Here is a 26,724-nt window from a genome sequence, read left to right as displayed (position 1 = left end):
GCCTCTGAGTGGCCCGCTTGGAGCAGGCTGTGCAGCATGGCCTTTCCCAGTTTGAAGAGACACTTGGCCAACAGTCTGAGGCAAAGAGGCAAAGAAGGAAGGCCCATAGCCAGGGAGACAGACCAGGGACAGACTGCACTTGCTCCTGGTGTGGAAGGGATTGTCACTCCCAAATCGGCCTTTTCAGCCACACGAGACGCTGTTCCAGAACCACCATTCAGAGCGCGATACCATAGTCTTTCGAGACTGAAGGTTGCCAACAGGTGTACCCAAAACTCCCACAGCACACCTGTGGGCCATTTGCAGCACACTGGTTGAAAATCACTGCCCTAGTGATTTTCAACAGAAAAGCTACAGAACACTCTTTGTTCCCTGCTATTAGCCAATTTCTTCAAGCTGAAGCCTGGTGTGGTGCTGTTGTTAAGCCATGTGAGTTATAAAGGTGAAGGACAACTGAAATGTGTAATATAAATGCTAAGTAGAATTACAGTATTTGCATTTAAATCCAGCTTCTGAGATCTTTCAGGACACCACTCTTTCCAAGCATATGCTGGAACACACCATGGTCTACTACACAACTGAATCCCAAATGCCCTTGAATACAGGACACCCATCTAACTACAGTACTAGATAGATTTTCGTGCTTTGGCAAAAATATGTGCTCATCTTGGACTAGCTGGATGTATTAGTTTGCAAATACTAATAGGCTACAATACTAATGTCTGCTATGCACACATTCCTGGGAGTAAGCTCCACTAAACACAATAGGACTTATTTCTAAGTAGATATGCATAGGATTGTGCTGCAGGGAGCAAAACACTTACCCTAAAGCAGGCAGGCAGAGTCTCTTTAATTAGTGTTTCTTGAAAGAGTGTATAAAAAAAGAAACATTTTCTCGACTATGGGACAAAAATTAATTCATGCTTTAAAATGGGGAGCCAGAGTGGTGTAATAGTTAGTATGTCAGACTAAGATTGGGGAGACCCAGGTTCAAATTTCTACTCAGCATGAAGTTCACTGGATGATCCTGGACTCAGCCTAACCTACCTCACCAGGCTGTTTTGAAAATAAAATGGAGAAAGGACAGTGTATTCCCAAGGACACCCTTGGAGCCCTTGAGAAAAAGGTGGGGTAAAAAATGTTTCCAGTTTGTCAGCCCATGAGAAATCATTCTAATTCAGTGTTGATTACTACTTATACGCAATACCAATTTTCTTCTCACTCATTGTCAGAACAAGCCTACTGTGCTTCATTTGTGCTAGGGCTCAGCACCAGAATCTGTGTTCAGTGCCAGGACTTAAACCTGAAAAATGTCTAAGTGGAAATAGATGAAAGTGCCCTTGAGCAGGTACAGAGTGCATTTTCTTCTCCATTTAGTAACCACAGAAGAAAGTCCACACACACTGGAGATTAGAAAGAAGGGACACAATATCAGAATGTGATGTTTCCAGGTTAACTTGGATTCCAGCATTTCTTTTCCTAGAAATTAAGTGGATCAACCCTGTGTTCACAATTATTTCCCTATTATGGACTGAAAAATTGCATGTATTACATTGAGTGTTATGTGTTCAAAGCGTTTCACGTACTTATCTCACAACCCTTACAGCAGTCATGTAAGGCAGGCCAATATTATTTTTCACATATTGCAGAAAGGCAGAGGGCATGGAAGCAAAAGGAAGATCTAGCTAGGAGGCAGCTGAAGAGCTAACTGGTTTGTTCTGGTATATAGATTTTGGTTTATTGGCCCAGTTGGTCAGGTAACCTGGACTTGTTAGGAAAATTGTCAGGCAAATCTCCCTGGGGACATCATTCAAAAGTCAGGGCACCACGACCAAAAAGCCCCATTTCAGGTCACACTACTGCCTTGCATGTCTGAAGGTGGGGAGACCTGAAGAAGGGTCTCTGAGGAGAATTATTCCCAGAAACTCCCCCTGTCCCCACAGAAACTCTGCTCAGCTGAACAGTTTCCTTAATTAGCTGATCCACTCCCCTTGTGCTGCCATCTCTTCATATTTTAATGCATTAAAGGCCTCTCAGAATGCCAAATGCAAGGGAGGACACCAGAGTGCAGGTCTCTTGTTGTCTTGTGTGCTCCCTGAGGCATTCGGTGGGCCACTGTGAGATACAGGAAGCTGGACTAGATGGGCCTTGGGCCTGATTCTGCAGGGCTCTTATGCCCCAGATGTTATCTGGTATGCTGAGAGTCAATAAAACTCATGATGCAGGGTAACTGAAAGTGTAGGCATGTGTGAAAGCAACTGTTACCCTGCACATGCCCAATCTTGCCTGATCTCGGAAGCTAAGCAGGGTCAGGCCTGGTTAGTACTTGGATGGGATACCGCCTGGGAATACTGGGTGCTGTAGGCTTATACCATAGTCTTTCAAGACTGAAAGTTGCCAACCATTGTGTGAAAATATCCAGTGCTTAAACCGGAGAGCAAGAGAGGGAAATATTAGAAAACAGGATTCACTGCACTGCAACAATGTGCTCTGCGATTTCAGCACATGGTCCTGCATGACCAGAGCCTTAGATTTATTTCTGTTTTGGATGGTATCTGGTGGTAACTTTAATTTCATATCTGACATGCAGCATCCTAGATAAGAGCACAATCCTATTATCCCAATACAGAAAGTCTCCCTTGACTTTGGTTCTGGAGCATGCCTATAAATTAGGCTGACAGATAGTGTCCAGTGGGGTACAGGTCTGAGCTTTACAATCTATCAGGGATGGGCAAGTGGTGGTAATAAATCACTGCTGTTCCTTGCCCATTTCCCTCAGAGCTCCATGCCTTCAGCCAAGAGGTCAGGGGCCAGCGCATGCAATTAGAGGAGTGAGCATTCTTTGGCAAGGTGCTGTGTCAGCTAAGTTTGACCAACATTCCAGGCGTGTTTGCTCCCATGAGATGGCACCACTCAGCACCGTTAAACATGCTTCAGCTTCCTTGCATCATTCCTAGTGGTCCATGGCAAGTCAGAAGGCAGCATCCCCTCTCCCCAATTTGTTGGAGCATACTTACAGGGTTGTTCTTCTCAGTGAGCAGGGATCTTGGATAGGAATTTCCAGCAACCTCAAGTGGGAGCAGTTCACTACTGTGAATGTACAGGCACACCGCGCTGGGCACACAGACACGGAGATCTCTTCATTCTCACTTTGGCATTCGGTGCTGGCTGGTGAAGCTATTCTCTTTATACCTCCAAGCCTCTCTGTGGCTGGGTGCCCCCCTCTGTCCTCCAACCCCTGGATCCTGTCTTTCCAAGAACCTGCTTTGCACCTACCTGAGCTCCATTGCATTAGTGGTTTGGCTTTCAGGCCAGTTTTTCCTCCTGTTGCTGGAAATGCAGGTGCTTCACCTAAACTAAGGATGCAACACAGTAGTGCCCCACAGAGAAGAGTGGTGGAACCAGAAAAAACTCCACCATGGTTAGACTCACCAGTTACCATGCCTTTGGATGAGCAGGGAATCCTTTGTTTGGGACAGTAGTGCAAGCACAGAGCGGGTGAAAAAAACACACATTTTCCCAGCAAAGTTACTAGTTTCAAAGCATAGTCTGATCTTCTGGCTTCATTCACTCCACAAACAAAAGACCTTGCTTCATCAGACCAATGGTCTCTCTGGCTCACTATCTTGGTTTCTCAAGGAGGGTAATAGTGAATGATGACTGAGATGAATGGCAAAACGTGCAATATATAACTCTCCACCTTCACCTGATTTGTCAGGAATACCTATGGCTAGTTTTTACCCCTTTTATATCCAGGTAACCCCCTGGTTATTGGGTTCAAATGCACCCTGCTACATTATTTTCCACAATCCTGCCACTCAGGTTACACTACACAAATATATTTAATCTACAATGATCTCACACCGATCTTCAAAGAATTTACAGATAAGGACAAAAGTGAGAGACAGAGGAGGAAGCAAACCAGGTCACAGTGAGTTTACTATAAATACAATTAACTGTACCCAAGGCATGGTGGCTCCTTGGAAAAAAGAGAGATTGCAAATCTATTTGGCTCTCAGTATCTACAAAAATCATCCTTGTGGAGCATAAACCTGGCACCAGTTTCACATCCCTGTTTTTGCTACAAAGATTGAGTAACAAAGACAGCCTCGCAGAAAGAAGTTCAGTGCCTGGGGATTTGGTTTCTTCTGGAATGAATCACCTGCGGCATATTTGTTAGCAAACAATGAAGCAGTGCCACAAAAGCAAAAGATTGCACACTCCTCACTGCGAGTGCTCCGAGTGATTGAATGACGGAGATGGTCTTCCAGCCTGCTTGCAGTGTTTGGATTCTGATTGCAACCAGTCACCCAAAAATATTAAGGGGAGTAAAATTCTAGTCCTCTCTGCTGACTTTTCATGAGGGATTCTCCCATATGCACTTAGCTTAAGCTAGCCCTGCAGCAGCCATTCATTCCCAGCTGCAGTTGCATCAAACCACCTGCCTGCTCCTTTCCTCGTGTGGTTCTCCAGTGAAAACCTTTGTGGTTTCACAGCTTCCTGAAGATTCTCCTACCTCCCTTCCCCAGCTGTTGTCATCTGCTGTTCCCAATTACACGGACGGCACTCTCTTCATCCTGTAGTTTAGTCCAGAAAATATCTTCAGTTCCTTTGAGGAGTTGGCCTAACACTTCTGCATATCAGTCTCCCAAGAACTAAAATCCTATCGTGGGTCCCGCATATCAGTCTCCCAAGAACTAAAATCCTGTCCTGGGTCCTCGTTCTAATCCTGGATCTGTGGAGCTGGCATGGTAGTGTGGCGACTCATAGCAATTTCTAGGAAGGACTGGAAACTCTCTTAAGGATGCGTTTCAGATGTGGCATGCATTTCCATGCAGGAGCAGTGCAGTGACTTGAGCCTAAAGTTTTCTAACATAACTGCTGGCTGCTTTCTATCATCCCTCGGTTTTATCCCATTTGCACGCAGCAGGGGGGCCCTGAGAAACTCCTACATGCTTTGTCTGTCAGCTCCTACCAGATCAGCAACAGTCAGGAAAAAAATACTCCCTCCCCCTATTAGCATCTCTGGCTGTACAGCAAAGCAAATGGCCCTCAATGTGTAGAGCTGGCAAAGTACAAAAAAAAGGCTGGGAAACTGAAAACATTTTCTGTGGTGTGCGAGAGAACAGGCCTCTCAGCCACTGTTTACTTTTACTTGCCACCAGTAGAAATGGCTTTAGAAACTTGGGGGAATGATGCTATTTTTACTGCTGAGAATAAAGGACTCCCCAGCATGGCCACTGCATAATCAGATGCTGCTGATTTGGAATTTAGTCTCACTGATTTCAAGACCACAGCAACAGTCACAGGGTTTTCTGAGGCAGCCCAGCCCAGGCATGGTGTTTCATTGCATGCAGCACTTCCAGGTACCTCAAGGACTGGTCCAGTCTGGGGCAATGGCTGCCCATGAACTCAAGTGGTTATCCTTCCTGAAGAGTTGCCAACTTTCCTGGGAATTGCTGTGAATCCCAAAGCTGCCAAAGCAGCTCCACAGAGTCAAGTATGGAGTGAGGATCCAGGACAGGCTGTTAACTTCTGGAAGGCTTCTTTACTAAAGCATAGGGAAGGTATGCAGGAAGCTGAGTTAGCATCTTGTTTTATTTGGCAGGAAGTGTGGTCGGATGGTTGAGCTACTGGTGCTACCTGAAGCTAAGCAGGAGAATCCGTGGTCATATTTAACCACGGTTACCCTTGGTGGCAGAGAGGAGTTGCTGTCAAGTGGAGAGTGGGAGGCAATTAGAATAGCCTGCTTATTTAAACCGCCTTGGATTAAAGTCGGAGGAGAAATCTGACGACCAAGAATATAAATATCTTTATTGTTATTATTATTACTGAATGAAAGATGGATGCCAGGCTGTGACAAGCTGTTGTACCCGTTGTGGCAGGACAGAGTCACTGAAGAGCCAATTACCACAGTGAGAGTGTGTGTGGGGGGAGGGAGGGAGTGTTCAAAGGCCAGCTGGCAAAGAATGGAAACATTGAGGACTATAGGCTTATGATCTACTGACTCCTCCTGAAGCTCAATGGTATGCAGCCAGGAAAGACAACCACGCTGTGAAAGCAACATCAGGACTGAGGGGTCTGTGAATCTTCACAGAATACATTGTAAAAACCACCATTGAAAAATGGTGTTTTAGACTAGCCTGCCCATGTAAACCGCCTTAAATGCTATCTAATAGACAGAGAGAGGCATTATATAAATACTGTTGTATGTATGTATTTGTCTGTGTTGCTAGTCCAAACAGGAAACATGTTGTGTCCATATGTAATGGCAGGCAGGCAGTAGCATCACACAGAATTGGAGGGTGGATCTACCACCTGACGTTCCAATAAGCAATACCATCTAACATTTATTTGTTTGAAACATTACTTAGATACTTTCCACTAAGGCTCAAGGTGACTTACAATTTAAACACATCTCAGATCATGCACACTATAACCGATCAAGAAATGAAGACAGCATTAATCGTCAGCCCCAATTCTCACGCTAAAATACCTTTGCAAATTATATCTTAACCATTTGCAGAACATGAGGGTGAGTGAAGTAGCCTGGCAAGCTGCAGAGTACCTACTGCCTCGTGATACTAGTATGTGGGACTTTATGATAATGGTGTTTATCTTCAAAGTGCGCAACATCCACCATAAAATGAAACAACTTCTGGTAGCACCTGATGGGCAGATGATTGACTTTACCCACAACTTTGTGCTGAATTAAACTAAAAGTGACAATCCTTTGGTCACTATTGCATATGCTAAGACATGTCCTCTGTTTTAGGAAGAGAAAATCTTGGATTCTTTTGCCCTGAAAATGTCTAAAACAACTGATAAAAACACTTTTGCAGCACAGACATCTCTCAAATGTGTTCCAAAGGACTGTGTCCTTCCTCAGCTGATTTAAGCAATCTACGCTCAAAGCAGGATCTGCGCTCCTTTCTATGAGCAAAAAGCAAAACAACTCACTCATATTCTGTCTTCCCAGTTTTGCTTCTTTTTTTAATTATCTCATGGGAAAAAGAGAATTGTACATTCTCACCCTACTGGAACAGCAAATTACAGAAATATATGCTACTCATTTACCCAGTTATGCAAACACCAACACTTAATCCCTGCAAACCTGGTAGGATTGACATGGCTACACTACTTGTGGCAGGACAAACAAACAAAGGCATCAAGAAAACAAGGCACTCACAATACAAGGAATGAGCAGCTCATCCCACATTGTAAACATGATGGTGAGAACTTTTAATCCCCAAACATCTTCGCATGAAGCTTTAGCAGGAACCTGTTCACCCCTGCTCAGACAATGTGAACTGTACAATCAAATACACCTTCTGGTTGCACCTGCAAGGCAAATGACTAAGGGCACAATCCAGACCTGTGCATGCCAGCTTACCATAAGGCACATTTGCAAGAAGTACCATGGGCCCATTTTAACTTGCTTGGTCTTCGATCGTTAGGGAGACATTGACTTGCCCCATCTTCCCAGACCACAAGCCTTCTCTACTGTCTGACTTAAGAGGATTATCAGGGATTTGGGAGCTCTCCCGTATGCTAAGAAGGAGGTTTTCCTACAGCAGTCTCCTTCTGTCTGATTTTCAATGACCTTGGGTGGTGGCAGTGACCTACCACCCCAATGTAAACCTGGTTTCAGGATAAATTGAGATGGGCTGGAAGTGGGTTCTGGTTGCTAACCACTGTGCTCTGTACCTGCCCAACTACCACCACACCGACTTGAGGGACCCAGGCAGTATTGTGCACACCAAGAGTGTCTCTAAATATGCTATAAGTATTTGTGCCAAAGATGTGCCACAAGGTGGCAGCCTTGGGGCAAGATATGTCTCCCTCTTGCCTTTTGCAAGTTCTAGTTTAATAATTATTCATCAAAACAAGCTGCTTAAAGCAGTGTTTCTGAAACTGTGGGTCAGGACCCACTAAGTGGTTCATGAGCAAATTTCAGGTGGGTTCCCATTTATTTCAATTTTTTTTAATATATTGGACTTAACACTACCATGGTATGCAACTGCATTTGGGAAAATGTTACAGGTCTGTACTTGTAACAAGCTATTATATATACGCTTTTAACAATGATAGTAAATGGGATTTAGTCCTGGATAAGTGTGGGTAGGATTGCAGCCTAGGACTGTGAAAAATTTTCCTGCTTGATGATGTCACTTCCAGTCCTGATATCACTTCTGGTGGGTCCCACTGCTAAAAGTTTGAGAACCACTGGCTTAAGGGATGATTCATCATTAGCAAATAATATTTTATTATTCCCTAGCAGGTCAGAACCTTTTGGGCTTTTATGTCCAAAGCTTTAGTTTTATGAGATGTTGTATCTCCTCCTCCTTGGTTATAAATGAACTGTTTTAAAAAATTTTACACACACACACACACACACACACACACACACACACACACAGAGTTCCAGACCACCCCACTTCAAACAAAAAGCTGTGAACATCTGAAGCTGCCCTTCCTCTTAAAGCCTTCATTAGGAATGAAAGAAAATACATGGAGCCCTATGGAAAGTGAAACTGAGCTTACTTGTGCACTTACTTGAAAGTAGGTGACCATGCCTCAGTTCATTTTGAAGGGGAGCCAAGAGAAATGCAAGTCCACCAGAATGGTCCCAATCCAGTGAATGCAGGCCCCAAAAAACACCTGAGAAGGAAGTCTCTCCCTCCAAGCTAACAAATGGATTGAGCCCTATGGAAAGCAAAATCAAGCTACATGTTCATATTTACTCATGAGTAAGCAAATGCCTTGGCTGTTGTGGAAGGCCAGGTGAAGGGGAATGGAAGGCCACCAGACTGGTCCACATTTGATGAGCATGAAGCTCAACAAACACTCCAGAAGGGGCATGCGCCCCCCAATGATAAGGTTGTTGGATTTTTTCCCCCCTGTAGTTTAAAACCAGGTGTTTTCCCCATAGCAAATCAATGCTACATTCAATTCTATTGGTTTAAGTTGCTGTCTTATCAATGTTTCTTCTTTGTGTTTGGCAGCATTAGGTTCATTTTAGTTGTTTGTTCAAGAAGCATGTAAATCGTGTGGTTGGTCTATGGAACTCCTTGCCACAGGATGTGGTGACAGCATCTGGCCTGGACGCCTTTAAAAGGGGATTGGACAAATTTCTGGAGGAAAAATCCATTACGGGGTACAAGCCATGATGTGTATGCGCAACCTCCTGATTTTAGAAATGGGCTATGTCAGAAGGCCAGATGCAAGGGAGGGCACCAGGATGAGGTTTCTTGTTATCTGGTGTGCTCCCTGGGGCATTTGGTGAGATACAGGAAGCTGGACTAGATGGGCCTATGGCCTGATCCAGTGGGGCTGTCTTATGTTCTTAAACAGCTTCTGTAAGTTTAATTCGAGTAGTTTGATTACATAGTTATGCTCTTCAGGGGTGTGTGTGATGCCTATTTTTATGGCTGTCGCTCTCTCTGCAGACAGCCACAGGCATAAAGCACATCTAGACTACCTATATGACAGTGATTACACTTGATAAAAACACTTTAAAATTGATTAAAACATTAATTTGGAATAAAAACACACCATTTTCAGCCTTTTTTGTTTAGGACAACACCAAAATTCACAAAAAAATAAAACCACTTTAGACTGCCCCTGTTCATTACTCATTGCGAACCTCACCTCCAACACTGTCTGGTTTCCATACAAGTGGACAAACTTGGTAGGGCTCACCTCTTCAGTGAATAGCTATTTAATCCACATCAGTTTGCAAGGCTGAGTAAATCCAATAAGCAAGTAGACTTGCAAGGCAATTTATCTGTTATTTTATTACTAACAAAGTGTTTGCAGACTGGTTGCATGTGGAGGGAAAGTGCATTAGCAGGAACTACATGAACTACAGCCATGCACTTATGTGAGAGAAGGCAAGGGATTCCTGCCTCCCAAGCCAGCACAGCATTTGGACTGGACCCACCTCTCCCAGAGATGGGCAAACCACACAGCTTGACTTGAGTTGAGCCACGAGTCTCTGCCCCTTTTAACGTGACTTCAAAGTGAGTCCTAATGGGTGGACTTTCCAAGTCACCCAGAGCATTTTGGGACACTGTAAGACTAGGGTCTCTCCAAAAAAGAGTCAGCTGCATGGAAAAAAATGGAGCTGCTGCTGGGGTGTCTGTCGAAGTGTCCCTATCCCATCTGTAAACAAGCAGGAGGGGGTGGAATTAACTGCGTGAGAGCAGGCACAGAAGCAGCAAGAGGGAGGAGGGTCATGCACAGTATCTGGGAGGCTTAGCAGTATGACTTAATCCTTTGCAGCTCATTGAGGCTGCTGGAGCCATGCCATTTCTCCTGGATGGTTAGGAACCGCCTTCCCCCACGCCTTCTCCCCTCACTAGTCCAGGGAGATGGACAAGACATCCTGCTCCCATTTCTTCCCCCCAGTCTCCTGCTCCATGCAAAACCAAAACATTAACCCCTTCCTGCCTCCTGGCTGGAACTTCCCTGCTGCTCAACCAGTCTGAATGATGCAGTCTGAATGATGCCTGAATGAGCAGGCACACCCAAACACAGATGCAAGTCTGCATGCATGTGGACTCGCTTCCGAGTCAGTGACCTCAGACTCAAGTCAGTGCCCAAGTCACTGACACACCTGACTCAAGTGTACACCAGTCAGCAAAAAACATGTTTTTGCAACTCGGACTCAAGTCACCTGACTTGAGTTCCCATCCCTGTCTCTTCCCCTAGACAATATCAATGCCTGTAGCACAGGATTTCCCCCCGATTAAATTGGATCACATATTACAGCACTCTTATTTGTCTGATACAGTACAGTGGGAATTACTGAGAACAGCATTAGTCCCAATCTGTATGGTGCTACTTCTCCTGCATCAGCCCCACTGTCAGTAATGCTAAACACCATTCCCTCTTTCTCCCATTCATGAAGATAACCATCTGACATCTCTGTCGATAGGGTAAGTAAGGTGCCTTTAGTCTTTACCTGGAAAGGTAAATAAGGAGGAACTGTCAAAACTGCAACTGGGAAAACTCCACTTCCAGTCCAACCAACTGTAAATGAACATCAAGTGACTGTGTCAGAGAAATTAAAAAAAACAAAAACCACCCAGATCTCACAGGGGCTGCATCAGTCCCCAAGAACCACAATACATAGAATCAGGTTTGTCTTTACTAAGCCAGCCTAAGGATTCAGTTTCATGTTTGGTAGTGAATCATGTTTCGGTGGAAACATCCCCCGCTAGACTGCAGCAGATGCTGAACCAGACATCTTAATACAAGACAGTGCACATCTCAGAAGGAGTGGACACTTCAGGAAGTAGAAATTTCCTTATGCTTATAATTGGTTGGCCATGTGACTGATGTGGCATCTTAATGGAAGCTGATCAAAAACAGTCCTAGCCACTTCTGCCCCTACCTGCAAAAATCAGATTTAGTCATTATTATCCATGTGCTGATTACAGCCAGACTGAATTGCTTAATACACTTTGTATCGCCTGTGAAAGCAATTTGAAAACTTTAATTGGTTCAGACCATTGTTGCTCTGTTACTAGCAGGTTTAAGCTACCAAAGCACATTATACCTTTACTCTGCTCCATCTCTACAGGCTACCAGTTGGCTTCCAGGCCCAGTTCAAAGTGTTAGGCCTTTAAAAGCCATCTTTACAACTTTTACGACCTTGGACCCAACTACCATAATTTCTGCCTACTCTCCAATCAGGTTGCCCAGCCACCAATATCCACCAACATGTCCCTACTTCCGGCCCACCATTAGCAAAGATCCATTCGATAGGTATCAGGAACATGGCCTTCTTGGTGGCAGCCCCACAGTTTTGGAACTCCCAAAGGAAATCTGAATGCCTTCCTCACATACTGTTTTTTGAAAAGGATTTTAAAATGTTTTGATTTCTCATCGCCTTCTATTTTAGTCACCTGTTTTTTGCTGCTTGATGTGTTTTTATATTTTATGACACTATTTTATTGTACAATTTGTTTTATTTGTAAGTCACCATTTTAAAAGCATTAAACAAAATTAATATTTGTGTAATGGAGTGAGAAACTGAATTTTGCGTTCCTAACTTAGCACTGCATAAAACTAAAGGCAAGGCAAAAAATTATTCCAGCATTAGTTTCTGAAAGAGCCATTTGATGTCATCCAACTTCAAACTGGCACCCTTTCATCCAACTCAATAACAGTTGGGGTTGTTAGTTTCATTATGGCAATTTTCATCATCAACAGGAGTTTGCTTTTGACTTCAGATATCCATAGATCAAAACTGCCTCAAAACAGCATTGACAAGCAACTTAGAGATTTACGGACAGTTCTTCAAATTTAAACCCGTATAAAGTTTATGTGTCTTATCACATTGGAAATACTGATCAGTTTCAAATTGTCTGTGGCCAGCTTTCAACATTTCCTGATCTGCTTTTCAACAAAACTCATCTCAGGGAAGCCCAATTCACCCACTATGTGTCAACAAAACCATAAATCAGGTTTTGTTGTATGGCCAGAGCTGTCACAATATTACAAAATCTATCCAAAACAAATTAACACCACAGTAATACAAATTGTCTGACTCGTACCCAGTCAAATTAGTTCATTGCCCTCACAGTTTAACAGGCCAAGGACCAAATCCTAACCAATTTTCCAGCACTGATGTGGCCACAATGCAGTCCTAAGGTAAGGGAACAAAAGTTCTCTTGAGAAGGCCTCCATGACTGCCCCACCACCACAGGATGCAGCACACACCCCATGGCCATGGCTGCATCAGTGCTGGAAAGTTGGATACAGTTGGGTCCTGAAATCTACAAATCATACCTGAATTTAGTAAATTATATAGCCAATAGTGCGACCTCTAAGAGCAACATGACCAGTGAATGCTCTGCAACTTATGCCACTTGGCTAGCTCCACAGGTTTCTCCCATCATCTTTGATCCTGAAAGGGTCATTGAACTTTTTTGTCATAATAAGTTTCTTAGTGCATTTTAGAAGCAGTGCATTCCGTCTTGGTCTTGTTTTATCTGGCAGTAGTGCATTTCTTACAAAATCCTGGTTACTAAGCATCCACAACAGAGGTAAAAAAGTTTACTGAGCAATATGATGGCATTCCTGAACCATCTTGGACAAATCTGAATAGCTGGTTACCCTTGAAAGGAATGATGAGGACCAACCTCTTTTCACATGAAGGTGTGCTGTAGGCAGCAAGACAACTGATCACAGTTATAATTAGTGGCGTAGCTAATGATCGTGTAGCCCAGTGCCAAGCTCAAAATGTTGCCCTGGAAGTGATGTCACAACCGGAAGTGACATCACACCCAGACTTTTTAAAAAGTGAAAATTGGGAGGAACCTACCTCCTCCCCCAGCAGCTCACCACCCACTTGCTCTGCTGCCTCCCCCATCAGTGGCATAGCTAAAGCATCTATCTGCAACCTGGGGTCAAAGAAGATTTTGTAGCCCCCCCCCCCCCGCATGACAAAATCAAATTTAATTAAGTAAATAAATAAATAAAGTTATTGGTACCATGATGTATCATAACATCATCTCATTGGCACTCAGAACAATCAGTCTCATAGGTCAGTTTGGAGTTAAGCAAATCCACTTTTTGTTCCACAAGGCAATTTTTTCATTTTCTTGTTAATTGACCATAACTTTTGATATAATACAGATATTCCAGTGGTTTGTTTCATTGCATTCTGCATTAAATTACCTTTCCAATGATATATAACATGATGGTATTATTCATACATACCAAGATTTTCACAATCTTGGTCACTAGTGTCAAGCTCAGCTTGTTGCCCCCCAAAGCTTGATGCTCGGTGCAACTGCTACCCCCATGCACCCCCTTAGCTACACCACTGGTTATAATATCTGCCACAGGCTCTACTTGCAACAAGCACATCAACCCCATGGCAACAAACCTATCTTATTTATCTAGGATGACAGAAGCATTTTGCCAGCCTGCAGCAGATGCCCCAAGGATTCTCAGCTAGGGCTTGTCTTGAAATGTACACCCAGTGTATTCATTCAATTTATATGCCACTTTTTTCCCAAAGCACTCAAAGCAGCTGACATGCATACTTCTGTTGTGCTGCAAGGGAGTGAGCAAATACTTAGGGTCTGCTGTCTTTTAATGAGGTCAGTCAACACTGGAGCTTGTGGGAACTGTCTCCTGGGGAGCCTTTCCTGCCAGGAAGAGATTATAGGGCTGATACATGCTGCGCACATACCCACTGCCCCTCCCTTCCTCTGCTTTCCTGTCCATGGAAAGGACAGCACTTTAATGATTCACTGACATGGCTAAGACAGTTCCCCCCTGCTGTTTTTGAGACAGAAGCTAATCACTTCAATTAGCATTGTTCAAGAGTTATACCATGTCACACAGAAATTCAAAACCAAGCAAAACATTAAGAAGCTACTGTTTAGTTCGTAATCCACACAAAGTGTGTAGTTTTTCTGCTCCTCACTGAAGGCTGAACAAGGATCAAGTGTTATCACAGATGGGCGTTGACAAGTTGTACTTCATTGTACCAGGCTGTTGCCTTCACTCCCAGGCTCGGAAATGTGAAAAGTTGGGAGGAATATTCCTTTTCAGAGTCATTTACCTAGCAAATTAATCATCCTTTCTGCATAGGAACTTAACATGGCAACAGCTTTGCACACTTTTGTTCTCCACATTCAGTAGATAGCGTCCATTTATATGGATGCTACTGTATATAAGTAATTGAAAAGACCTGTATGGAAAGGGTGCATTCAGAAAAAGTAGAAGGGAGGGAGAAATGAAGATAATTGTGTCATCTGTATATGGTAATGAAATTGCTACCTGCAATGTGACCCACATTGTAATGTAACCCACATAAAAAAATGTGACCTACATCATGATGCATTGATGCAGCCTGTCCCCTCGTCACATACGTACCTACCTACCATGATCTCTCTCTTCCCTTCCCCATCCTGATGGTCACAAGGAGAATTCTAAGCAAATGTTGAGAGTTAATACATAGTTGTGCCAAAAAAAGATTTTGCAGGGCGGGTTATATCGTTAACTCATTCTATTTACATGAGCCAGCTTCTAGCAATGAATGTGCAATTCTTGTCATGGCATAGTTAAAGCTGTAAGTACAGGAAGGATTGCTTGATCACATGCTGGGTGAGCTTTTCCACAAGCTCCAGACTTTATCAAGATTTAAACAGAGAAATCAACACACAAAATCAAGGTAGCTTTTATCCTTCTGGTAAACAGATTTTTTTTCCTTTGCATTTGACATTACAAATATCAATCAAGAAAATAAACATTCATGGAGGAGGAATAATTTCCACAACATAGACACAGGTTGAAAGGAAGAACTATCATTAGAAAACATTTCAGAAAATGAAACAGTCTCTCTTTATAAAACTGTTAATTAAGCTCTATTATTGAAAACCCTGATCAGCTCCATCTCCAGAAGTAAACTAAACACAGGCTATTATTCTTGGCTGCTTTCAGCTGCTGTGCCAGCCCAAAGGATCCAAAATCCTGGCCAAGAAATGACACCCATCCCAGGAGTTTGCAGGCAGAACCGTTTCCAAAGCTTCCTTTTCACCCTAAGAAGTTTCAAAGCACAAGTGAGGCAGCGCAAAAAAAAAAAGGTCATGGGTGGTCTTGCCACACAACAAAGACTTTTTTAGCAGTTACAATCTCTTCTGGATAATCATTCTTTAGGAAAACAATAGAAAAGGATGGAGTGGCAGGGATGGATATCTCTAGTAAGAGGAAAATGCCTTTAGGTGGAGGGGGAGGACATTGGCTTATTGGTAGTCAAGATTTTTTTAAAATCCCATTCCAATCTAAGGCTACAGGCCTTAAGTCACTTACTCTGGAAGTCTATATGATTATTTTCTGAAGTGAGTCAAATTTAGAGCATAAGCAAACTACAAGACTAAATGGTTTTAGGCCCCTTCCTTTCGATATCCTAAAAGCTGCTGTCTTAAGAATTGCTAAGCACCACATTGTGCCCTTTTTAGGTGTCAATCATGACAGCTCAAAACCTTGGCCCGCATGCGTATTTGCTCTAAAGATCTGACTGAAGTTAAAGAAAGATCAGCATGTTTTTCTCCAGGAAAAAAAGTGACACAAGCAGCAACACCCACCCCCTCCATGGGCCCAGTATGGACACCACACTGGCTTCAGAGTCGCAGATCAACCAAGTCCCCTCACCAGGAATGAACATGAGACCTACTAAGCTATTTATAGACAGTGTATAAAAAGTGTCTTGTCATTCTCTTTTAAAATGGAATTTTTCTTGTGCAGTAGTCGTCATCATGCCATTGGTTTTCCTTCAGATTACACAGGACAAAAACAAGACCTTCCATTCCCCAGACTGAGAGAAGGGAAGGGAGGGGAGAATAACCCCTCCAAGAAAAAAAAACTGGGAGGTTGAGAAGAAAGCCAAGGAAGCTCTGGCTGAATTTGATGGTGGTGCTCCTCCTCCTTGCTTGGGGGGATGGGAAACTGAAGTTCAGAGGTTGCTGAACAGTTCGTTTTTCTTGCTCCAGTCCATCTGCGGTGCCCTTTTGCTAGTGCGTTTCTGGTGAGCACGCTCCTTGGCCACTGCTAGTGGGATGTCCAAGTCAAGAACTGGCTCAGATACAGAACTGCGTTTTTCCTCCTCCTTCTCCTGAGAGTTGAGCTGCAAAAGTGACAAGAGGTCAAGGTAAGATTAGAATTCATCACAAACAGAGTACACTACTAGCCTACCTAAACCTCATTTGTTCTACCTCTATACAAACCTTAAGACCATGAAAACTTGTTCATGTTGCAGTTGGAAGTATTGCAGCTAGCTCATAAGTAGCACAGAATAAAACATAATTTGTAATGTCTCATACAGGATTTGATTTTTATTTAGCACTAATCAATCACCAGCCTTACTAGAATTCTGTGATTAAAAAATAGGACTGTTAGTCACACAAGCCACAAAAATCATTTTGCATGATTTACTCTGATGGGAATTTTTGTGTTTTCATGGACTGTTTGCAAAATTTGGGATGGGAATAAGGGAGCTAAACAGGATACAAAGGCCTTGCTTCTTTTCTGAACTTTCAAGCATGTTTGACTTCCTCTGTTCTGCTAGAATGAGGCTTAGAAGTGTGCTTAAGGCAAAAGAACTGCACAAGTGCTACAGGGTAGGGTGTTCTCTGAGGGCTTGTTGGTCTTGCCACACCCTTGTACCCCTCTGTTACTTTGCTTCACAAAGCCTGGTCTGCTTCACAGAGTCTTTGAACCACTTCCAAGCTGCTGCAGGACCAGGCCATCATCACAACTTCAATACGTGCTCTTGCAGCATCTAACCCAATCCACTTTTGATTTGCAGAAAGGCTGTGCTATGAACATATACAGTGGGCCCTTTGTATCCATGGGGATCTGTTCCCAGACACCCCTCCCCCCAAAGATAACAATTTCCATGGAAATTTAAATCCTTGGAGAGGCCTGGTCTGAAAAACCAGAAGTGCCTTTCAGAAGGCTCTGGGAGGTTTTCTGAGGTGCGGGGCGGTCGGACACTGCCTCCCAGTGCCTAAAAGGCCTGCTGGAGCCTTCTGAAGGCACTTTGGGTTTGGGAAAGAACTGGAAGAGCCTTCTGGTTGCCTTTAGGAGGCTGCACACGGCCTCCCTACACCTCAGAACACCTCCCAGATGTGACTGGAAGGCACTTTGTTGAGTTTGGGAGTTCACGTGAAGCCCTCCAGTGTGGGTCGGCACCCATGGTGAGGCCAAATCCACAGGTATCGAATTTGCAGATAAGGAGGGCCCATTGTATTCCAAAACACTTGCAGAAAACAATGAGTCACCAGCGCTTTGTCTGTCTGGAATGAGCAGCAACCTATCTAACAATTCAGAGGCATCAGTAGACCCATTGGGCTGGATACCTGCAATTCCTTTAAGGAAAATAGCTGATTTTCAACAATTCTGCAACTGTACCTAGACTGAATATTCCGGGCATAAGATTTGCTTTAGCTTTTTCCCCACAGGAAAAGAGATGGGGAAAGCACTGGCAGTTTTTCCACTGCCATCAGTTAGGAGCACCTTCTCCTTCCAAGTGGGAACCTACTTTTCCAGCATTAGAAAGAGGAAAATGCAGTCTTGTCCATCTTGGGCAAAGCCAACCTGCAACAGTGAAGGGGCATTTGTGCACTCTTTGTTGTACACTACAATTCACTGCACTGCCCATCCCACCTTTCCTCAGTGCCATTCTCATACCTCATTGTTAGCTTCACTCAGACTGGAGGAAGTAGACACGGCCTCAAAGCTGGAAGGACTTTCAGGGAGAGGCTCTGGATGTTCATCCCTGCTGTTCTCCTGGTGGGATGAGAAGAGATACTTGAAATGCCAGCTCAAGAATAAGCAGTGGTAGCAATGATATCCAAGACTGCTGATCTAAATACATTTTTCTGTAATTTGTCCAGCCTAGTCAGTTCATGCATTTTTCACACAAATGCCCCTCCACCGTACCCCCTTGGCAGAGGGAGTCATTGGAAGGAGGCAAGAATGTTCCTTAGAAAAATGCTACAGGATGACCTAGCATTACTAGAGAAGGGAACTGGGGGAACAAACTGCAGTTAGGGGAAAGACAGCCATTGCCACCAGTGAGTTGGAGGTCTTCCAATTTTGTGCCTCCTGAAAAAAAATCACCAAAAATGACCCTCCAACTTTTGCTGCCAGCTGAACATAGTTTTAAGTGTTAGAAGAGACATTGGGGGGGAGGGGTCATCTAGTCCAACTCCTTGCTCAGGGCAGGGAACACTTCCAATGTTCCTCTGCTTGAAAGTCTTCAATGCGGAAGAGACCACAATTACACAAGGTAGACTGTTACGGTGCCAAACTGCTCTCACAAGTAAGAAAGTCATCCTCATGCCTAGCCTCAGTTCACTTCCCTATAGCTTCAATCGAATGACTCTAGTCCTGTCCCCAACAGCCACAGAGAGCAAGTTCTCCCTTCTCTGTGATCACCCTTCCAATACTTGAAGACTATAGTTTCTCCCCCAGTCTCTTCACCAGGCAACACACACCAAGCTCTTTTAATGGTTCCTCACAGGTCTTTATTTCCAGATCCGTCACTATCTTTGTTGCCCTCCTCTGAACCCACTGCAGCGTATAAAGGACCTCCTTAAAATGTAGCGTCCAAAACCAGGAGCAGTATTATAAGTGAAGTCTGACTGGAGTACAACTGAGTGGAACTATTACTTCTTGTGATCTGTACTGTGTGCTTGTTAATAGAACACAATGTTGCATTAACTTTTTTTGCACACACAGCCGTAGCACACCACTGGTCATGTTCAATTTGTGATCTATTAAAAGTAAAATCCTAGGCATGTCTACTCAGAAGTAAGCCTCACCAAGTCTTACCACCAGATAAGTGCACATAGGATTGCAGCCTAGATCACATGTGCTGCTGCCAACTCTGGCCTCCTCCATCCTGTACCTGTGCCTGAGGTTTTTGTGCCTATGTGCAGACCTTTACATTTGTCTCCACGGACCTTCATCTTGAACTACAAATGGGGCATCTATTTTGGCTCATCCCTGGAATCTATATATACATACAATACCACTACAATCTATACCAGGGGTGCTCAATAGGTGCATCGCGATCTACCGGTAGATCGCGAGGCAAAATGAGTAGATCGTGGAGTGCCGACCCTTCAGGTGCCTCTGGGAGGAAACGCCGGGAGTAAGGCCCATTGTATTCAATGGGGCTTACTCCCAGGTAAATGTGGCTAGGATTGCAGCCTCACAGCCTAATCCTAGGCATGTCTACTCAGGAGTAAGTCCTGTTATACTCAGTGGGGCTCAAGGTACACCAACATACACTGTACACATAAATGTTATATGTTATGATGGCGCGAACATTGTAAAAAAACTCTGGTAGATCTCCGGGCCTTGCTGGGTTTCAAAGTAGCTCTCAAGCCAAAAAAGTGTGAGCACCCCTGATCTATACTATAACCTTGTAAAGTGGATTAGTGTTGCTTTCTTTTCCATACTGCACATGGAAAGCAAGGAACAGACTAAGACAGCAATCAATGCCAACCCTTCCACACAGCTACCTGATGAAGACTGTATTAGTGGCCGATTGTGCAGAGGGGGGTACGGGTGTGGCAGATTCAGGGTACTCTGAAAATCTGCCACCACTACCTCCCTCAGACTTACCACTACCACAAGCCATACTGCTCTGCTTCCCACTCATTCAAGAGAGAAGCAGAGTATTCCCTTTCTTGTTGTGCCCCTTCTGTGCTGCCGTGACATCAAGTTTCATTTACAGTGACAGTGTGGGAGCTCACACAGAGGCAATAGACCCAAGGCAGCATCAGGTGGCATTCCAAGTCATGCCACCCCAGCCGCAATAGTGATAGTGAGTCCAAGTTTTTCCTCTATCGTGTACTGAGAACTTATTTCACAGGTCAGTTTACTGTGCTGTGCTTGCTCTCTATGCACTAAGCTAATGGGTGCATGCACGATCATGAATTTCTTTTCATTGATGTTTTTGGCATTTTTCACAACGCCAGCCATGCATAGTAACTCAGTTTTCAGGGGAAAAGTTGGAAGGGAAAGCTGCACAGCAAGGTCATCCAGGAAGTCTGTTTTTCCCCCCAGCAAGAGACCATCAAAACACACACGCATGCACCCTGAAGCATTGAAATAATGTTTTGTGAGAGTTCCAAACTGTCTCTTCTCTTGCCAGCAGTTTCGCTCACTGACTATAGAGAAGACTGGCCAATGCTGACTTACTCCCATCTACCCCTTTCAGCAATGAAACCAGAAAATAGGAGTATGGGAAATCACATAATCTGCCTATAGGCCACAAGCTGCTAAGCACGTTCTGGGCATCCTCCAGTCTCTTCATCTCTGCAAAGGATTAAATACCAGCTGTGCTCCATCTGACAAATGGGGGTGGGGGCCAGGACAGAAACCCAGGCAAGATGTGTCAACTCATCTCTAATTAAGCTCCATTACACTGCAAGACCTTGGCTGGAATACAGCCAGCTATTTCAAGCCACAGAAGACCACATTTGGCTCTTTTTCTCAGAAAAGCAAGGAGCAGCATCTCTGGTGATTCAAAAAGGAGTTTAAAAGGACAAGAGACATTGAACTAAAAAGTATATAAACCAAAGACAGGCAACGAATTAAACAGAAAGCTGAATTCTGGGCTTCCTCAAACTAGACAAAACTTGCACTGCTGGTAGATGGCAGCAGAGATCATATATCTTTCCCTCCATTGGCAAGGGATGGTAGAAGAGGGAAGGAGGGACAAAATAAAGAAACCTGGTATTTCATAGCCATGTGAGATCATGCAGGTATTTTATGAGTTTAAAGCTGCGGTCCAAGAACCCCTTTGTACAATTACATCAAGACAAGATATTGTAGCCATTTTGCCACCAAACCCACCAGTGCGTTTTCAGTGAACACATACCAGTATCTCACATGCAGAGAAGAGACTGGCGGGGTGGGGAGGGAATGAAGAAGAGAAGGTGGAAAAGCTATGCTGTGGGCAATCAGTACAAGGGCACTGGGAAAATGTGTGCAGCTGTGCCAGAACTATATGGTAGGATAGTGCAAAATCAAAGAATTAAGCACACTTAATGGCATGAGGGATCGCAAGGTTGCACAACTGGCCCCGATGTCACACTGGCAATACCACACAGGTTTCCAGAGACTGGTTGCCAGCTTTTACACAGCACATTCTTTCCTATTCCAATTGCCAAGGAGTGACATAGTTATTGAAATTAACCCTGAACCTGGGAAGAATTAGAGCCTTGGGCCAGATCTACACATGCTACGGAGTGAAATGCAAACTAGATGGCAGAAAGAACTGGACCACTTTATACTGAAAGGTGGGGCACGTCCCCTACTCTACATAAAATAGCCTATGGATGCTCTAGTCCAGTCTTTTTTCTGCTTGTATCAGTTCTTTGTTTACAGAAAGTTTTCTGTGTAGGACGACATTCCAAAATGCAATCCCCACCTACATTCTGAAGCAGTTCTGTTTTATTGCCTCATTCTGCTGCACGCATAGACCAGGCCTCAGGCTCCTTCCATTCAATCAGTTTTGCACAAGAAGCATTCATTTGTTTCCCATTCAGGGTACACAGCTCACACTTTCTCACTCCAGGCAGCACTTACAATACCATACACTGAGAGGCAGCATGGAGAAGAGACCGGAGAGGGTTGTGCCACTTGCTTTTACTGTATGACAAACAACAGCTAGTAGACTTCCATGTGACTACAGTATTATCAAATTTCATGGAGTGAGCAGGAGCAGGAATGTGAACTGACCAGTCCCAATGTGATGCAACAGAAAATTGCTGTTAAGCATGATTATAAACTTTATGCCGTAAAAGCATCACCTGTTGATTTTGGCACACAAAGCTACTGTTAGAGGCCAGGCTTTTTCTGATTAGGTGGCCACCTTCCTCAGGAAAGCATTTGTGTGCCACAGAGGGAGAAAGAGCAACGTTCTGCCCAGGTATAAAATGCTCTGCATTCTAAAAGGTCTCCCTCCATTTGAGGGATGTCTGACAGAAACATACTACCCTGAAAAAGATGCAAGGCTCATCTACAGCAAATGGGAAACAGTGCAGTTTCAGACACTTTATTATGGCAGTGCTTCTCAAACAAGGGAGCTGGGATCACTGTGTCTACGGAGAAGGGGCTATGGCAGCAACATGGATCTCCAGGACTGTGCTGTAGCTGGGGGTTGGGTTTACACTTACCTGGGGAAGTGCTGGGCTCTAGGGTTGTGTGGGTAACCCTGCAGATGCCTCTGCAGGGCTCCTCAAGCCTTTGTTACATTTTTTTAAAAGAATTGAAAACCCCTTCCTGTTTTTAATCAAAAAGAGGAGTCTGCTCTCCCCCCCCCCCAAGCTGGCACTTTCCCAGGTAAGTGTAAGAAACCCCCTCATCCCAGGAGCAGCACAAACCTGGGGATTGTGTTGCTGCCTCTTTGCCCCTCCCCCGCCCCTTAAAGGGACAGGGACAAGCACTTCCCTGGCTGGTGGGACATGATTCCCAAGTTTGCAAGCCACACTATATTAGTGTGTTTATAGAACAGAGTACAAAGAAAAAAAATCTTACAAAAGCCATGAGAATACAGCAAAACAAAAACAAGGTTCTCTTCCACTGTAATGGAAGCCACTGATAATTGATATTAACCAAATTTCTCCCCTAAGGAGAGTCCCAAAGAAAGGAAAAATAGATTTTAATAGATTCCTCTAAGTTTCCCTGACACTCTGAGCTGATACCCAAGATTGCCTTTAAGATCACCTCTCATACCATACTCATGTCCTGAATGTTTCTGCAAAATGAAAACCTCTAGAAGTACCAGTTTGGTAGCAAGGTCTGAAATCTGCTTCTGCCTGACAGATGGATACAGGCCAGTCAGTGACCAGATGATGGACAGTTCTCCATTTGCTGGCCTACAGGGTATCTACAGCCACCCAATAAGGTAGACAGCATCCACATCCGACACCCAACCGGGAGAGCTGATAAGCAGCTTATTCAGATGCTAAGATGACATTTATTTATCCTAGCACTGGATGATGAAAAGTGTATGTCAAGCAAATATAAGACAAAAAGACTAATAGGAAGAACTCCTGCTTCATGGTCCCACTCCATTTCAGCAAGTTTCAGACTGGGACATGGAGGAAGTCTGCATCACTTTTAGGAAATAAGACTTGCAGTATATTGAGGCAATACGTGCAGGGACAGACTCATGGTGAGTGACGACTATGGAAGAAATACCGGTGTGCCCTGGTATCCATGGGGTTCTGTTCCAGAATCCCCCATGGTTAACTGAAACTGTAGATACCAGGGAATGTACCCCCTCCACTGGTGAAGGAAATCTTCTGATCCCTGCAGAGGCCAGGCAGGTCCATACCTGGCCTCTGCCGGGCTCAGGTTGAGCTTTAAAGTAAAAGTAAAAAGTGACTTCTGATTTCACAGGAAAACCAGAAGTTATGGTTTTTAAACTAAGTCTCAGCCTGAGCCCAGCAGAGGCCACAGACAGACATTCATAGTCTCTGCTAGGTTCAGAGGACCCACTGGAGGCAAGGGGAGTGGAGTTCCCCTCATCTCCAGAGTGGGGTGTGGACCCAATCCACTAATAAGTGAATCCATGGATACGGGGGCCCCCTATGCTGGCCCAAGACTGACATCCAAGGCTAAATGCCAACTGCTGCCTTTTCCCCCCAATGACGTGCCAGCCTCTGGTCCTGCCACTCTCCAATGTTCTAGCTCAGCACTCTTCTCCCCCTCCATACTTCTTCTCTGTCCTCCTCTTCTGTTTCCAATACAATGAACAGAGGGACAAGAAGCAATGAAGGAAAGGAGGCAGAGATGGGTGCTTCCCAGCAATCTGCTGCCTGTGGAGACAACTTCAGTTGGCCTCAAAGATTTTTTCATTTTTTCACATTTTTATACTGCCCTTCCTCCAAAGAGCTCAGGGCAGTGTACACAGCTGCTCCCCTCCTTTTGTCCTCACAACAACCCTGTGAGGTAGGTGAGGCTGAGAGAAAGTGATTGGCCCAAGGTCACCCAAGAAGCTTCATGACTGAGGGGGGATTTGAACCTGGATCTTCCGGGTCTAAGTCTACCTCCCAAACCACTACACCATCCTGGCTCTCAAGGATGGGCCAGCCCTACCAGTTACTGGAAATTACATCCAGTGCCACATGCATTTCAGAACCTCTTGCAATCATAGGTTTCTTTTCTACATTTTTCTACAGAGCTAGACACTTGTTTTAAACAATTCAGGACTCTGAAGTATGGAAGTTGGAGTCATCAATGGACGGTGCAGTTGCAGCCCCACTATATTCTAAGCCTGCTTAGTTAAGGAAGTCAGCAGAATTACTCCAGACAAGGGGGGGGGAGAGAGTTTGTTCAGTATATGATCTACCCAGTTAGTGTAGGAACATCCTCATTCCGCCTCCTAGTGTATATTAAAATTCATGCCCCTGCCCTCCTTTTGAAGTTCTAATGAGACATCCTTTCCGCTCTGTGTTTAATTAGGTTTTGTTTTTTCAAAGCAGACTGGAAGTAACATGGCCTTTTGGAATAGCAGCCCTGACCGTGGGATTCCACCCACAGGGTGAAGAATGAGCCATTCTGTTCTGTGACAAGAGGCAGGCCCCACAGTGAGTGACATGCCTCCAAAGGCACTAGCCAACCCCCTCTGCCAAGAGGCCAGCTTTGCTATGCAGTATAAACGAGAAATGCTAGATGTCCACCCTCCCCTTGACTAACTTAGAGAAATGCTGCACTTGTGCTACAGCAAATAAGGACCACTATAAAAACTGCACATTTGCTACATGGAAAAGGAGATTTATGTATTGGAAGAGTATTATAAACACTGTGCAAAAATCTTGCCATGTTCAATGCATGCACCATGTACACCCAGACCCTGTCAAGAAAGTATTGTCAATAGCATCTTCCCAGTGGACATGATCACAAAAGAATTTATGTGGAAGCAATTCTGCAACTTCTGAAGTGGCTCTAACAGAAGCTATCAGCAATGTACTTGGCACAGTCTTTACCTTCTCCACATCACCATTGGCAACTGGCTCTGGCAAGGGACCTGGGGGAAAACCAAAACAAAACATGCAGTTAGCAAAGCCTGGTTCCCTTTTTAAACCGATTTCTATACCAAATAGCTCTCCTTTTACTCCTTAGCATATCCCTTGTATTACTGCCAGGAATCTGACACAAGAGGAACTATTTTCATTATAATCCCCCAGTTCTTCCACAGGAGCCCAGCCAATAAGGAGCCAAGTTATGCTCAAAAGGGTGGGGCTGTAGACTGGCCAACATTTACAATTAGCATGTCTGAAGTTTCCGGTTCAATCTATGGTGCCGAGGGAGGAGGGGCCAGGGGCGGCCCCCACCAGAAAACAAGAGTTAGACTGGCTGCTGTCAACCAGCTATTAAACAACCATTCTGCAGAGGTGCTGATAAAATAGCAATGTTTGCTGCTGATCTAATCAATCACTTCAGTGCCACAAATGTGATCATCTTCTTTAGGAGCTGCACAAACTGATCAAAACACAAAATAGCCTTGTCTAAATACACACACACACACACACACACACACACACACACACACAGAGAGAGAGAGAGAGAGAGAGAGAGAGAGAGAGAGAGACTGGTCCTGCAACTATTTACATCTCTCCCAAGGCAGGCTTCCCAACTGATGGAGTGACAGGGACACCAAGGAGGTAGGTTCCAGGCTGAAATGGGAACAGGGCTGCACTAGCAACAGCATGGAAGGGTTAGGGCTCTGTCTCCACAGCCACTTAGAGGAGGCAGAAACCCAAAGTGGCTGTCCTGTAGAAAAGGAGAAAGTGAGTACTTTCTCACTTCCACCCTTGAAGACAAACTGAGGCCAATCTGAAAAAGACTCTTCAGGCCACAGTAGGATCTTTCTTAGGTGGATGGAGAAATTGATTCTGAAGCCCAGCAATCAGGTATCATGAGTACAATAAGAGATGAGACCCCTCCCCAAACTAGGCCAGGGGCAGGGGAGTTGTTTACGCTAGATGGCCTTGGAAATTCAAATTCTTCATATTCCCCATTCTCACGATTTGAGGATATGTCTCAATGTTCCTCTCCAGAAAACATTTATAGCCAACAGTTTCCAACCACACATATAACAACTTAAGTTCAATATACCCACCAGTTGTGATCAATTAGAAAAGAGGAAAAAAATTGAGCTCAGTAATATTAAAT

The 26,724-nt window shown here is 44.3% G+C and overlaps 1 protein-coding gene across 1 annotated transcript in view; it reads right to left on the bottom strand.

Annotated features, from left to right (window-relative positions):
• Positions 1-15,186: 15,186 nt before the first annotated feature.
• NHERF1 (NHERF family PDZ scaffold protein 1) overlaps positions 15,187-26,724 on the bottom strand; it is a 52,100-nt gene continuing 40,562 nt past the window's right edge. The window contains exons 4-6 of the mRNA XM_066615210.1: positions 25,536-25,576; positions 18,214-18,312; positions 15,187-16,648 (exon numbers count right to left, since the gene is read on the bottom strand). Of these exons, the coding sequence (XP_066471307.1) occupies positions 16,478-16,648; positions 18,214-18,312; positions 25,536-25,576 (311 nt within the window). The 3' untranslated portion in view covers positions 15,187-16,477. The remainder of the gene's footprint in view (positions 16,649-18,213; positions 18,313-25,535; positions 25,577-26,724) is intronic.

The sequence above is a fragment of the Tiliqua scincoides genome, chromosome 2, assembly GCF_035046505.1.
Source record: "Tiliqua scincoides isolate rTilSci1 chromosome 2, rTilSci1.hap2, whole genome shotgun sequence".
Classification (NCBI taxonomy): Eukaryota; Metazoa; Chordata; class Lepidosauria; order Squamata; family Scincidae; genus Tiliqua; species Tiliqua scincoides.
The sequence above is the reverse complement of the archived record's forward strand: the minus strand, read 5'-3'. Positions and strand labels throughout refer to the sequence as shown.